The 14963-nt window shown below is 41.9% G+C and overlaps 2 protein-coding genes across 7 annotated transcripts in view; both read right to left on the bottom strand.

Annotated features, from left to right (window-relative positions):
- Nucleotides 1-40: 40 nt before the first annotated feature.
- On the bottom strand, nt 41-4752 carry si:dkey-22n8.3 (uncharacterized abhydrolase domain-containing protein DDB_G0269086). Of its 2 annotated transcripts, none has more exons than XM_062401622.1 (7): nt 4447-4752; nt 3916-4015; nt 3517-3615; nt 952-3312; nt 746-806; nt 435-559; nt 41-248 (listed from the first exon to the last, which is right to left on the bottom strand). In XM_062401622.1, exons 1-7 carry the CDS (start codon nt 4483-4485, stop codon nt 220-222), a joined length of 2814 nt encoding a protein of 937 aa, XP_062257606.1. In that variant the 5' UTR covers nt 4486-4752; the 3' UTR covers nt 41-219. The 2 variants fall into 2 exon arrangements, with proteins under 2 accessions (XP_062257606.1, XP_062257605.1); XM_062401621.1 differs by having other exon boundaries at nt 3901-4015.
- A 1033-nt stretch (nt 4753-5785) lies between these two features.
- Nucleotides 5786-14963, bottom strand: part of itsn1 (intersectin 1 (SH3 domain protein)) — a 36901-nt gene continuing 27723 nt past the window's right edge. For 4 of the 5 annotated variants that reach the window (XM_062400558.1, XM_062400559.1, XM_062400560.1 and 1 more), the window contains 15 exons: nt 12518-12639; nt 12204-12310; nt 11689-11790; nt 11466-11547; nt 11195-11293; nt 10843-10926; nt 10664-10747; nt 10384-10515; nt 10207-10287; nt 9941-10062; nt 9754-9836; nt 9269-9352; nt 9109-9173; nt 8735-8843; nt 5786-8644 (listed from right to left, as the gene is read on the bottom strand). In XM_062400558.1, coding sequence (XP_062256542.1) covers nt 8496-8644; nt 8735-8843; nt 9109-9173; nt 9269-9352; nt 9754-9836; nt 9941-10062; nt 10207-10287; nt 10384-10515; nt 10664-10747; nt 10843-10926; nt 11195-11293; nt 11466-11547; nt 11689-11790; nt 12204-12310; nt 12518-12639 — 1505 coding nt within the window. In that variant the 3' untranslated portion in view covers nt 5786-8495. The remainder of the gene's footprint in view (nt 8645-8734; nt 8844-9108; nt 9174-9268; nt 9353-9753; nt 9837-9940; nt 10063-10206; nt 10288-10383; nt 10516-10663; nt 10748-10842; nt 10927-11194; nt 11294-11465; nt 11548-11688; nt 11791-12203; nt 12311-12517; nt 12640-14963) is intronic. The other variant, XM_062400561.1, reaches the window with a different exon arrangement.

A 14963-nucleotide genomic window follows, 5' to 3' on the forward strand; every position in this document is an offset into this window, starting at 1 on the left:
ATGTGACACATCCCCAACCTCTTAAAAAAAACAGACTCAGTCTTTTGAAACTTCTGCTTTAATAAAATAAAATACTTTCTATCATTGCTGCACCATACATTGTTTTTCCCTTTTGTTTAACCAGCAGGTCACCACAACAAATAATTCCTCTTCTCCCATTTCCTCAGTTCCTCCACAGAGGCAGAGGAGGATAAAGAGCAGGAGGCAGAAATTCATGATTCATTTTGGGTCCTGGTCCAATTCGGGCTCTAGAAAGAAAACAACACAATAAGAACATCTATTTATCCTATTTTAGTTTGATACTGTATGTGTTTTCCAAGGAAAGTGATATTTTCTTCCGGGACCTGCCACTACGGTGGCCCTGAGGGGAAAATCACAACAATATTTCACAAAGCACTACAGGGACTGACTCTCTCCCTCCATGTGTCTCTCACCGGTGAAGGTGAACTGAGGGAAGCTGCTCAGGTCTCCTCCTCCATAAAGTCTCTGGAGCTTTGCTGTCTCCTCTGACAGGTGACGCTCATAATCGGACTCCTCCTCCACTGGTCCTCCACTCGACCTGAGAGGAGACAACAGGAGTCATAGCTGTTCATGTACGGTTTTAACAATGTGGTACAATTAACCTTTAAATAAGCAGGACATCTACATTCTACATTTTCTCTCTCCTAGACAGATCTAATCAAATCACTCAAGGCCTTTTAATATAAAAAAACAATATGATAGGAAACTTCTTTTGTGTGTCTACCTGTGCAGGTTGTTGTATTCTCTGATCTTCTCCAGGAAAAGTCTCTGGACTGGATCCAACCCTGAACCACACACATGAAAACATTAAAGTTAAAAACTTTGTGTCATGTCTGTGTGTTCAGATTTAAACTCAGTATTTGATGCAAACTAACTTGGACTTCTATCTTCTATCATATCATCTTTACGTCTCCTAATAGTTAAACTTACCATCTAACATATTTGCTCCTACAACCTCCTGATGGACCTGAGCTTCTGTCACGCCTACGATTTGGCCTGGAACCGTAAACAGCAGCTCCTCCATCAGAGCATCAGTCTGCAGATCTTCAACCAGAGACAGAGACTCGACGTCCAGACTCTCAGGGACCTCCTCAGACCTCGTTCCTTCCTTCACCTCCGTCCTCGTCTCTCCAGCCAGAAATTCGGCTTCATTCTCCAGATACGTTGAGGTTTCGCTCAGAGACTCGTTCTCCAGAGTTTCCAGAGACGCCTCAACTTCCACCAACGTCACAGACTCTACAGACATGGCCGCCAGGACTCTTCCCTCCTGCTGTGCAGACTCTTTTCCTGCTTCCTGATCAATCATTTCATTCTGCAGCTCAAGCTTCGGAAGCAGAGACTCAGTCTGCCTCAGTCCTTGCTCAGAGCCAAACATGGCCTCCATCATTAAAGGAATCTCAGCTTCTATCGCATCGGCTGCTTCAGAGATGGAATCCAGCGTTAGGATTTCAGCCTCTGCTGTGTCACTGTAAACATCCTCCCCTGCCGCCATCTTCACTTCCATCTTCACTTCCATCTTCTCCTCCTTTACCAGAGCATCAGCTTCTTTCTCAAGCGCATCACTTGTTTCTTGCAGAGCTTCAGTTTCAAAAATTTCCACTTCAGCCTCCACCTCAGATAAAGTTATGGATTCAAGTGTCATGGCTTCTCCTTCCTCCTCCACCTGCACACATTCGACATTAGCTCCCGCAGTTTGATCGGAGGCTGAACTCGTTTTGTCCGCCTCATCGGTTCCCGGAGGCGCTGCAGGAATTCGACAGACGAGCTCTGTCATCAATGAGGTGGTTTCCCCCTCCAGCTCCTGAAGGTCAGCAGACAGAGAGCTCCACTGAGAAAGAACTTTAGACACAACTTCACCCTCATCTTCACCCGTGTTCTCAGCTTTGACTGCAGCTTTGTGTTCGGCACCGACCAACAGCTCCTGGAGTCGTTTCTCCACTTCCTCATCGAGAGTAAACTTTGTTTGGAGGAGCTCCTCGGTTTTCAGAGAATCCACCGAGGAATTCACTGAATGTAGAGTTACAGACTCTAAGGTCATTTGTTCAGATTCGCTCTTCTCCTCATTGACAGCGACGTTTCCCGAGGTTGATTCTACTCTAGATTCCACTCTGGCTTCCGAAGCTAAGACGTCAGGTTCCTGTGCATTCGGGATGGAGGCAGTACGTTCAGCATCAGCAGCTTCACTCTCTAGAGCAGAGGTCATGGACTCTACTGATGGCTCTACCGCACTTTCTACTGATGGCTCTACTGTTGCTATTGTAGTTTCTAGTGTTGCCACCAGGGGAGTAGTGGCGTCTCCTGAAGGGTCTACTGTCGTTTCTAATGAAGGTTCTAATGTTGAGGTGAAGGAGACGCTAGTGACTTCCAGATCCACACTCGTAGCTTGTTCTCTTTCAACTGAAGCTTCAACTGTTGCAATCGTCTCCACTGATCCTGCAACAGAGGCTCTGGTTTCTACTGGTGGAAGACTGACCTCTACTGGTGATTCTACTGCAGCTTCTATTAATGTGATGTCTATCATAGATTCTGCTGAGCCCTCGACTGGTGCTACTCTCTCTGACGTTTCCTGAGGAGCGATGCTTGTTTCTGCTGATGTCTCTAATGCAGTTTCTACTGAAGGTTCTCCTGTGTACAAGATGCCCACCTGTCCTGAATCTGCAGCTGATGCATCTACTGTGATGTCTATCAGAAGCTCTACTGGAGCTTCTAATGCCTCTACAGGATTAATACCAGTCTTAACTGATGATTCTATTGCAGTTTCTACTGTTGTTGTGTATAAGGTTCCCTCCTCTCCTGAATCTTTGCTTATCATTTGTATTTCTGGAGCTGTATCTATTGTGACGTCTATCAGAGGCTCTACTGGACCTTCAGCAACAGGAGGCTGAGGTTCTAATGCTTCTACAAGAGGACGACTCGACTCTGTTGATGGTTCTGTTGAAGTTTCGACAGCTGCAACAGAGGATTTCTCTACATTATCCGTCTCTGCAGCAGTTTCTACTTTGGTTTCTAGCGTTTGGGCTGAAGTTTGGAATTCTGCTGAAGCCGCTGTGGATCCAGACGTTGGAGAAGCTGAGGTTGTAGAAACAGCATCAGCAGTAAAGTCCTGGATCAAACCAGGAGGCGACTGTGTGGAAGATGCTGGTGTTGCTTGAGGGGAAAGCGGTGCAGGGTTTAAAGAAGATGTAGCTGTAGACACAGCACGAGAAAAAGAAACTGCTTGTTTTGTTTTAGATGAATGAGGAACATCTGAGGTGGAGACATATGTTGAGGAGATGGTTGAGGCTTTGGTAGCTGTAGGAAGAAGAGGTGAGGAAGAGGAGAAAAAACAAAGATGTAAAACAAGAAGCAGAACGAATCAACGCTTGAGGGATCAATTAAAGAAACATTTTGTTAACTCTTCTTAACATTTAATAGAATAAAGGATTAATCATTTCAGCTATAACATATCTGCAGACAGGTCAATAATGCTGTACACCACGTCCTCAATGTACTGACCTTTAGCACCACCGGGGAGCGCTGTGCCAGGCCTCTTTTGGGAGAATAGTTCTTCCAGGAGTTTAGCAACATCAACCGCAGGCTGAGGTTTGGCTTTTTCTGCAAGTGACAACATGTTGACAATTAAAATGCTGAAAGTTGACTGTCTTAAAAAAATAATAATTCACTGCAGCTTCACTTTGTGCAACACTTCCTGACAATAAACAAATGTGAAGATAACACTAGACAAGATATCAAACAGGTCTGTTTTATTGGGTTGTTTCATTTTCAAAACATTTAATGACTTTATCCTGATTATAAATGCTAATATGATTACATAAACTAATATATATGAATAGAATAATTGAGATTTCACATAAAAACCTGGTAGAAAATCACACGCACTATTGTCTTTCTTACTGATGTGAGTTATTCGTGGAAGTTTTCTGTCTGGAGGTTTGGAGCAGTACAGAGCCGCCTGCGGCCTCCACACAACTCTACACAACTCTCTGTGAAGATACTGGACACACACCATCAAAGTGAATACAACGGATACACACACAATCCAATTATTAGATGCACAAGATTATTTAAAAAATACTAATTTCAATTTTCAAACTCCTACAAAAAAAGAAAATAACATTTTACATCTGAAGATACACAAAGTCTGATATTCACTATATAAATACTTTATTTGTGTTAGTATGTGAAGTTAACTCTAATTTAAACCTCATGTATAATGTTATATAATATGTCACAGGGGACATTTTACTGAAGAATACATTTCCAGGACATTTTACTGATTGATAATCTGCACTTTTATTTGAAAGCTGCACTTTAATGATGCATTTTGAAGCTGTGATGCTCCTCTCTGTCATTATTAAAAAACAATACAACAATTATTTTTAAATTCAGATTCCAGCCTCAAAGAGAAAAAAACACTGTACTCACATTTAGACACGATCTTCTCCTGAAGAAAGCGGCCGCCATGTTTGTAATCGAATAAAATGTGTAGATAAGCAAAGCTCGTTTATCTGAGTTGAAGTGAAGGGTCGAGAAATGAGAAAGAACTAAATGTCCTGAGAGAGTTCCTCCTCCTCCATGACACCGCAGCGAGGACTTTACCTGCTTTAAATCTGCAGCTGATGAAGATGCACTAAATGCTGATGTTATGCATCATATCATCTGTAGCCTGCGAGCTGACATGTGTTAGTTTAGTAGATGTTCAGTTATATAAACACTCATAGCTTTAAAAATCACAACAACACGTGTTTCCTCTCAGCACTGTCAAAATAAAAGCTCCAAGGGCAACCCTGGAAAAAGGGCTGACCCCTGACAGTTCAATACTTTTTCACTAAATAATGATTTAATACATCACTTGCTTCTCTTCAATTTAATTAACACAGCTGCTGTAATTATTATTTTAATTAAAAAACACAATGCAAAGTTGGTTTATTTATTCAACACCGTCAAGAGGGTAATTAGAAATTAATTTATAAAATGATTCAAATTATAGTAGAAGATAAAAATAAGTTAAAGGTTAAACTAGAACAAGGCAGCTAGAAATGTGAGTGTAGTTAAAGTGTGGTATAAGACCTGTATAAGCAGTCTAACATTTTCACCAGACTTTCAATAATTTATAACTCGGTTTGAATGAACTGAAATGAAACAGATAAATAAATAAATTAAATTAAATCTGGATATAATATGATATACGGTGATTATGGAAGATGCTTTTACTTTGAAGGCCAACGTGGTTGGATTTCCGGTTTTGTTACGTATGTTCTTTGACCACAGTGTTTTGTTTTGACGCAGCTCGTTCATAGACAGCGCCCCCTTCAGGGCCTGTGGCAGCACAACACTAAGCTGCAGAGAGAACACAGCTGACTGATTTCACTGTGACTGGGAAACACTGAGGGGAAGAAGACAAGTTCAAATGTAAAGTTGCTTTACTTTTCTCTTGTTTTTGCAGGATTGAAACTAATATTTCATTTCATTGTTATGGTAAATTAAATATTGAAATTTGACTTGTTGAGGTCATGAAAATATCTGCTTCAGTTAATTTAATTGAATTGCCTCAATTTTATAAGAAGAGGTGACTGGTTTAGATGTTGTTGTGGGTAATGAGTATATATGTGTTTTAATTAGTTAAGAAAAGTATTGAAACAACAAAATAAGTTTGTTCTCTTTCTTATTCCTTAAATCATCTCACGACCTTTCTAAATGAACTCCCTGACATCACCTGCTTGTGAGTGTAAAGGTAATAATCAGAGACGCAGAGCAGCCGCCGTCTTGGTCCAACTGGAGTTTATTCTGAACATTGAAAGACAACAACGTACATCATCTTCTAGAGTGATAATTAACAGCAGTTTCCATCGCCCCCCCCCCCCCCCCCCCCCCACGCTCATATATTAACTCTCAGATTAGCAGTAGTAGTATACACAACCTGGAAGATAGACAGTGAGAACAGGTTCAAACTGGATTAGGTTCAGGGAGGAGAGGAGGTCGGGTGGAACAGTAAGAACAGTAGGGTCGACAGGGACGAGGACGACCTTCATCATCATCTTCATCGTTAGCTTCAATCTGGGGAAACACATTCACACCTTCCTCCACTGTCGAGATGCTGCGACCCGCCTCGCTGCCCTCTGATTGGACAGTGACTGGTCACAAAGGTAACGTTAGGTTGTCTCCGTGGTAATCCAGCGCGTGACTGAAACCATGGCATTAAATTAAAAACTTCTAGCTAAATTTACTAACTGGCCGAGTAGCTAGCTAACTAACTAACTTATATATTTACAACTCCGCTGAGCGAACACACTGGGATTTTATCTGTTGTCTGACTGGCGAACGCAGCGGCCATTTTGAACGCTCGGGTGGGAAAAGTCTGCGTGGAGGATTGGCGCTGCCTTCAGAGTGACTCCTGAGTTTGTGTACTTGAAAGAAATCAAGTACAATGATATGAATATAGACACTTTAAGCAAAAAGTGAAGTCTTACATTTGTTGTCCGTTTAAAATCAGCGAACAAGATAACACAACCGGATCCGAATGTGTACGAAGCTGGATAGTAAACATTTTTGAAGATTGAACAAATTCAAACTGCCACTAGGGGGCAATCAAGATCATTTGGCTTCACTTTTGAGCTGGTGCCATGTCGTCCATCTTTAAATCCAATCGAGGCTACTGAGAGAATTTTGGTCTTTTACTGACAACAAGAAAATCACTTCCTCTTTTATTTTTACTAATCCTCCAGGTTACGTTTCCTGCTTTGAGCATTCAAAATGGCTGCTGTGCGATGTTAGTCGTGTCCTCTGCTCTAATGTTTGTGTCTGTTTTGAAAGTGCTGGGAGTGCCGACGCACAGTCAAATGATTTCTACACTTAGCTTTCTCATGGTTAGCGTGTGGAAATGACGTTTCAATAAAATACACGTCTGCGGTACCTATAGCGTGTTCGGGGGGCCCCCGATGGATCCGGCTCTGGGCCTTTTCGGATACTGTCGGGTTAAACACGTGACAGAAGAATCACCTTTAGAGCTAGAACCCCTGTGTGCGTTCAACATCAAATAAAAACAAAGACATTCTTCTTTACAGTACCTCAATTTAAATTAGCTGTCAATCCTGTTTCCCTGCGTCAGCCACATCCTCACCAGCGCTATTATTATTATTATTATTATTATTCATACAAAGGGACATTTTGGCATGTCTGTAATTTATGTACACCGGACACTCGTCATGTTTTGTGTGTTACTGTAGTTTTAGCTTATTCGCATTGTTAACTTTTCTCATTGCACCTGTACATAAATTCAAAATGTCACCGTCCCTTTAACATGCAGAACCCAGACGCTGAGACTCGACCCTAAGACTCCGAGAGAGTTGTACGATAAAAAATAAAATGTACACTGAACCGTACCGTTAATTAGCTTGTCCACCTTAACGCTCTTACAGGCATTCACACACACATGCATACACACACTCATGTACACGTACGCCCCCACACACACAGACACACACAGACACACACAGGGGTTTAGGGGTTTGTAGGGACAAAGCAGGAGGGCTGGGATTGTCAGTGGAGAGTCTGTCTGATGACACAAAAGACGACTGGATCAATACTGTCGTGAACCAGACTGAAGGCCGACAGAGCTGGACTGGACTGGACTGGACTGAACTGGACTAGACTGGAGTGGACTGGACTGTACTGGACTAGAGACAGCCTCTGTAAGTTCGTCTTTACTCTAAAAATCCCAGTATGAATCTACTTACTGGAACTCTCCTCTAATTTTTAAGACCAGTAAAAAAACTTAAGACATGAACATTTATGGTGCGTAAGACTTTTGTGGCGTGGAATGTACATTTTAAGAGATTCAGAAACAGCAGACACACGAGTTTAGGTACAATATTAATTTCTTATATCCAATTTAAATTTCTTTTCTTGCTATTCGTTTTTTTTTTAAGTATAATGAAGTTTCTGCAGCATTTACCAGTTAAATATTATTTAACGGAGTAGACTACCCAATAAAAATCATTACAGAGGATCGAGTCCTCCTGCAGAGGCTGTGGGTTCGATTCCGACCCGGCTCATGTTTACTGTCCTGTCAATAAAGACCCAAATATAACTTTACATAAATTAATAATTAAAAACAAACTGACAATCACTGTCCACTTTCTGAGCTACAGTTTCCAGCTGTAATAAACATAAATAATGACACATCACTTATTAGCAGGATAAAAAAGACGCCTGCATCGTAATCCACTGGAGTTTCAGACTCACGTGAAGTTTTAAATCTTTTTTAAAACTGAGTTGAGAGATTTTTAAGACTTTTCAGAAACTAGGAATCTAATATTTAACTGGCAAATGACAGTAATTGAAATGTTTCCTCAGCTTCCTCCTAAATGCCTCTGAGCACTAAGAAAGTGAACCAGACTAACACAATCCAGACCAGTCCAGTCTAATCCAGCCCCAGTCCCTGGAGACCAGTCCGTGCTGGTCCTGTTCTGGGTTCAAGGTTCTTCAAACAGCTGGAGGTCCAGCCTGACGACGATCTCTCCTGTGGGAACCTCGTGCAGAAGCAGCCGCTTGGTGATTGGTCCTTTAGAGCCCTGATCCTTCTTTATTTCAGCCAACCGGATCTCGGTCCTTCCCAGGAAGTCTGGAGGGACAAAGACAACGATAAAGATATCTGATGAAGACGTTTAATCTGAGGGAAGATCTTTTGAATCAGGGTCTGAGTATCACCGACCGTCGGGGGAGAACTGGTCTCGTTCAAACACGGTGACACAGAGGACGTCCTGCTCCAGGTCCTTTATAAAAAACTGACAGTTGGAGTTCCACTTCGGATTCAACGTGTCCTAGAGAGAGAGAAGAGCCAAGGAAAAGATCGGATCCATTAAACCACTGAGAGTAAACGCTCCAATAACTAAGATCATAATGTAAATCTTCACCAAATAATACAACATCGATTTAAGCCGTTTAATTAAACAGTGAAATGTCCTGTTTAGCGAGCTCATTATATTATTTGACATCTTTCTCTCATCAGACTCTCAAAGTGAAGGAGGAGGAACTTTGTTAAATCATTAGAAAACTCAGTAACCAGTAACTGGCCCACAGTCGTACCTGTAATGTTTTGGTGATATGGCACTGGGAGCCCATGGTCACCTCACAGTATGGATTACTTTTACCTGCAGAGACGAGACAAACAGGAATTTATCAGGATGACACAGCTTTTTCTCACCAGTGTCAAAGGACCCTGAGCTAGAGGAGTGTGTGGGCGTACCGTGAGAGCGACAAGGTTTGAGCTCGATTCCCTCCACGATGTTGACCATCAGCCGACCGATCCCTGTGGCTCTCTGAGAGCGAACTGAGACACAGGGAAACAACGTGTTACTCAATGTGTTTGTAATGGCTTTGACTTAGGTACACTTAATAAAATGTCATATATTCTAATACCACATCAAAGAAATGGAGTGCATATTTTAAATCCAATACAAAATGAATATGGATATTTTTCCAATATAGGAATGCAGCATATGTCCATAAAACACTTAAATCACATGTGAAATTACAAAGATAATGATGCTTCCTCCCTGAAAACTCCCTTGTTATTAGCTTAGAATCTTAGAAGTTGTAAGAGTAGGATTCAATCAAATGAGAAACTATAACATAATTCAAAGTAAAAACCCTGTTGGTCAATGAGACTTTTATGTTATTTAAGGATCAGCATCTTTAATACAAACCTTCAATCTGAGAATATAAAGTTACCTAGATACGCCTTCTCTCTCTTCTTCTTCTCCGTCTCGATGAAGAGTTCTGACGCTGCCTTGATTTTCTGAACCCACGCCGTCCTGCACCGACACACAAATCACACATTTAAAAACAAACAACAGACATTGGGAGCCAACTGTTGTTTTGTTGTGGTCCAGATCTCTGCGATGAGGTTGAGTCTCACCGCTCGTTGATGCTCTCGGCTCGGAGCGTGTAGACCCGGTCGATGTGGGAGATGTGGAACAGAGGTTCGTCTCCTGACGGGTCGGTCGGCAGCTTCACCAGAACCTCGTTCAGGAAGATCGGCTGAAAGAGACGATAACATCAGATCAATGAGGCAGCACCATACCTGCAGGATTCAGACTTAAGGATCTATTAACACAAAGCGTAGCAAGAATGTGAGAGGAATTATGAAAAGAGAAACATTTCCAGAAGGTTGTGTGTTCTCACCGTCTTGTACATGCGGTACTGAAGATGTGTTTTTGATGAGAAAACTTTGTCTGAGCCGGACCAGCCCAGAGGCTTGGTGACCTGGGGAGAGAGAGAAAGATACAGACGGGCTTTCTGTCAGTGACACACACAAGCACAGACACACACACACTCACACAGACACACACTGCTCCTCACCTGAGTCAGCAGCAGGAAGTCGTTGAACAAGAAGCCGTACAGCTCTTTGCTGCTTTTGGCTTTGAACAGTTTCCCGCTGTGGAGAAACTTCCTGGGACCCAAACAGTTTGTGACCGAGTTAAACACCAGTTGCTGAACGACAGACACAGAGAGAGAGAGAAACACTTAGTATCATGGGATTCAGACAAAGTCACATTTCAGTCTATAAACAGTCAAACATGATAATTAGTATTCATTAGACGTGTGTGTGTGTGTGTGTGTGTGTGTGTGTGTGTGTCACCTCCGACAGGCCTTCACACTGAACGTGAGCCTGAATCCACTCCAGACGATCCGAGTTTTCTTTCTCTCTGACGCCCTCGTTCACCTGAAAACACACAAATGCAGAGAAGTCAACACAACTGATAAAACACTCTGGTAGCGTTGTTCCCTGTTAACATGTTAAGCACATGCGTGTCTCACTTGTGAACACAGCTCCTCTGCTTTCTCCAGAGCAGCTTTCAGGTGACTGTGGTCAGGATGAGACTCCGGAGTGTTTTCTAATGTCTGCGATTAGGAAGAAAAGTTGGGAGTTAACTGGTAGTTTTAAAAGTTTACACACAGCTTAGATCCCAAGGTCTCAACCAGGGGAAACAAGGGGTCACTGTGAAAATGATGAAGAGCTCTTCACCTTCATCAAAACAGAAGATGTTCTGGAAGAATCAGCTCTTCAGTCGAGCCTCAAAGATTTAATACTGAATGGTTTCTCCTTTCATTTGTCCCCCGCCTATATTCATGTATGTGTGTTGTATGATTGTGTGTCTGCTGCACGTACGTTCTTGATGATGAGTGGGTAGCGTGTGACTCTCTGCATGGGCTTGAGCAGGAAACTGGACAGAGGCATCCCCTTGCACCTGGGGTCCATGGCTAACCTCTGACAGAGAGAGGAGACATTTAAAACACCGGTTAATCACTGATTCTTTCAATTTACCAAAACAGAACAGAGTCCTGGGTTCATCCTCATCCTGCTTACTGTATAATTATAGTTTCAGTTTACATGATGACCTCAGATAATAACTCAGATAATGATCTGTGGTGTTTTGTACCTTGAGGAAATCTTTGATCTCAGGGCTGTCGTCTGTTTTCTGCTGAATCAGCGTCGCTCCGTTCAGCTGACACGAGCAGAACCTGAACACACAAACACACACACACACACACACACACACACACACACACACACACACACACAGTTAAAAAGACGACAACAGTGACAGTAATATGAAACTGTGCACGTGGAGAGAGAAGACTCAGTCGGATGAGAGGCTGGACCTGATGTAGGGCTGCATGTGAGGCAGCTGATTGGTCAGGATGTCACCGATCATCTTCACCGGCATCCGATCTCCTGACATCTTCTTCCTCACTCTCAGCGCTCTGAGGGGAAGACGAGGAGAGGATGAGGAGTTTGGTCTCTGGGGACATTTCATTCTAAAGCTTCTGCAGAGTAAAGTCTAGACGTGTGGTGTGTGTACGACTGAAACAAATACTAAATGAAAATCTAAATATCAAAATGTACTGACATGTTGCTGTGTGTGCTGTGTGTAACCAAAATGCTATTTAAGAAAAAGGAGGAACCAGATAATAAGTCAGTGTCAAACTCCACATTTAGACTTTTATCTAAATTTTATAAAGGGCAGATCTTTAAAAGACTGAGTCCAGGCTGATGTGATCTTCAAAATGTTGTTGAAATAAGTACATGAGTGTTAGTGTCTCTGTGTGTCACTCTGTGTGTGTGTGTCACTCTGTGTGTGTGTGTTTGTGTCACTGTGTGTGTTTTTTCATCTCACTTGAGCAGTTTGATGTTGCACATGATGAGCTCCTTCCAGTTGACGAAGATCATGGCGACTTCCTTCTCCGTCAGCAGCTCGCACTCCAGCAGAGGTTTGTGGAAAATCTACACACAGACACACACAGACACACACACAAATAAAGGTACAGCTATAAGGCTGCGTCAAGCGTCACAGTGAGGAATCAGTTTCCCGTTATTTCAGCCTTTTGTTTGTGCGTCTTCATATTGAATCGATACAAAAGATTCCCAAGCTTCAGTGTGTGTGTCTGTGTGTGTCTGTGTGTGTCTGTGAGCATGAGGCTCTTCTTCTACCTCTGTGACGAGCTGCAGGTCGTTAGCGTAGTTCTCCTCAGTGACGATCAGCTCGTGGATGTAGCCCTGTCGCTTCCTCTCCGTGGGACTCAGCATGTCCAGCAGGTGGAGGTCAGCGCACCCTGAAGCACAAACACACACAGACACACACACACACACACAGAGAAAGAAACACACAAACACAGGCGTCAAAGAAACATCCTCAAACACAGAAGTTAGAAACATTAATATTATACCTGCATTAAAACTTAACTAGCAGCTACATACCTGAGAACAGACAGTGAGGCTCTGGAGGAGTGAGAGTGTGTGTGCGTTTGTGGTGTTTGTTGTTCTCCAGAATATGTATGTAGTTACATTTGTGTAACAGAAAGTTTATAATTACATCAGTAGTTGTTGATTTAAATTTAAAGCTTCCTGTTTTGCTTCAGGGACAGAAACACATTTGTATAGATTCACTGGATATTTTAATGTAACTGTCCTTAAACATTTCACTCCACCAGCAGGGGGAGATAGTTTTGTTTTACATCATGCAACTTTAAAAAACAATTTTTCATCTCTCCTACTGACCAAAGTATTAAAGATATCAATAAAACACCATAACGGTTGCTCAGACCAAGAAATATGTAATAATTTATCTCAAATCACATTTTTGTCTGCACTTTGCAGCGGTTTATAACAAAAAAATCAATATCTTGAAACACATCCTGGATGAGCAGAAGTAAACTGATGGATGGAAGAAATAGCTATGAAAAAAATATCGATGGATGATTGACATGACAGATTTTTATAAACAGTCAGAGGACGGAGGAAACAAGGGCTGCTGTGACATAAATGAAGAGTCAACAGGTCTTTGCTGAGGTTCTGTTTTCGTTATTGTTGTCCTGACTTTAAAGTTGTATCCTTCAGGTTTTTGGCTGCATGATAATGCAACAAGTCAACATCAACACACAATAAAAGTTATAACTGACACAAAAAATGATGAATTCATGATATTCATGATAAGACTTTTTCCCCAGGGCTCGTCACCACTTTCACTTCTGAAGAACTCATTGTTAATACAAAACACTAATTCCTGCAGCTTTAAGTAATATGACTCACTATTTACATATTTTATACTTTTAGTATTTGTAGGTATTTTAAAATATTCTTTTAGATAAACAGAAAGCTTAACGTGTGTGTGTGTGTAGTTCTATTACTCATGTTAGTTTCCATTCATCTGTTTATAGTCATTTAATGAGGATTCATCTTCTAACTGAGGACAAACACGTCTACATGAACATAAAGATTAGAGTTCTATGGTGAGTTTGAGGTTCAGGGAAAAACTTTGAAAGAAATGAATGCAAGTCATTGTGACGACCTCATATGTGTGTGGGGGTGTGTGTGTGTGTGAGTAACGAGGCCAGTCGACTGCCGTCTGTCTCAGAGCGTTTAATCATCAGGACCATTCACCGCTTCATCAAAGAAAAAACCTCCATCAGTAAAACCTCAGCACGACATTCTGTACATGTAATTCATTCATTTTTCCTTTTTTATTCCTATGAGTTTCCATCTGACCATTCACGTCCATGAAACTGCTCATTCATGCTTTACTCTCACACACACAGACACACACACGCTCATTCATGCACGCACTGACACCAAGAGCAGTCTGGTTACATTTGGCTTGGCTGTTAATCCATTCATCTGAGTTGCTATTTATAAGAAGCATCGACCAATCCCCATTTATCAGGTTAAGCACAGTCCATACAGATCTTTACTAATCGAACCGAACTAAACCAGAGCCGTGTGATTGGATAAAACAAGAAAACGGTAAAAGCAGACGTTAAAATGCTCTGAATGTAAAGTGTGTTCCCGCTCAGAGAATGTAGAGGATCAGCGTGGCTCTGGTTTAGGTCGCTCTGTGTTCGAATCTAAAATACTCGCTCTGACGGCGATAAGTCTCGACCATCGGTTACCAAACTGGAAGACATACAAGATTCTGAGACCCTGAAAAACCAGGATCTGAACAAACGAGAGGTCGGGGCCTCGAACGTCAGCTTGTGCAACAACAAATGGTCTTTGACTTATCAACCAATCAGAGCACTTCACCTCCAATACTGACACACGGAGGAGCCAATAGGATCCAAGCGAGTTGATAATAATAATCATCATCATAATAACTCTATTGCTTGTTGTATAAAAACGTTGCGTAGTTCAATAATCGTTCGTTTGTGTTTCTGAGGGTAAACATTAAAATCACAATACTGTCATCTGGATAAACAACAAATAAAATAAAAACACACAAGTCTGATATGGCAACCACTATAATACTCATCTGTTGCTATGGGAACAAAGAGAAAGCTGGTTTTTAATCCTTTGTGGAAACGCTACACCGGGGGTGTGCGTAGCCACGGTAATGGTTTGAGAGTGTAAAGTGAGGCTGTGCCGTGTGTGTCTGTTTAATACG

This window comes from Platichthys flesus, chromosome 12 (assembly GCF_949316205.1).
Source record: "Platichthys flesus chromosome 12, fPlaFle2.1, whole genome shotgun sequence".
Taxonomy (NCBI): Eukaryota; Metazoa; Chordata; class Actinopteri; order Pleuronectiformes; family Pleuronectidae; genus Platichthys; species Platichthys flesus.

Bases quoted from the DNA above. Each gene is read 5' to 3' on its own strand.
- si:dkey-22n8.3 (XM_062401621.1), bottom strand. From the start codon at position 4,485: ATGGCGGCCGCTTTCTTCAGGAGAAGATCGTGTCTAAAT. The intron at 807-951 runs GTAAGTTTAACT...TGTGTGGTTCAG, and splicing joins AGGAGCAAATATGTTAGATG to GGTTGGATCCAGTCCAGAGA. The intron at 560-745 runs GTAGACACACAA...GTCTCCTCTCAG, and splicing joins GAATACAACAACCTGCACAG to GTCGAGTGGAGGACCAGTGG.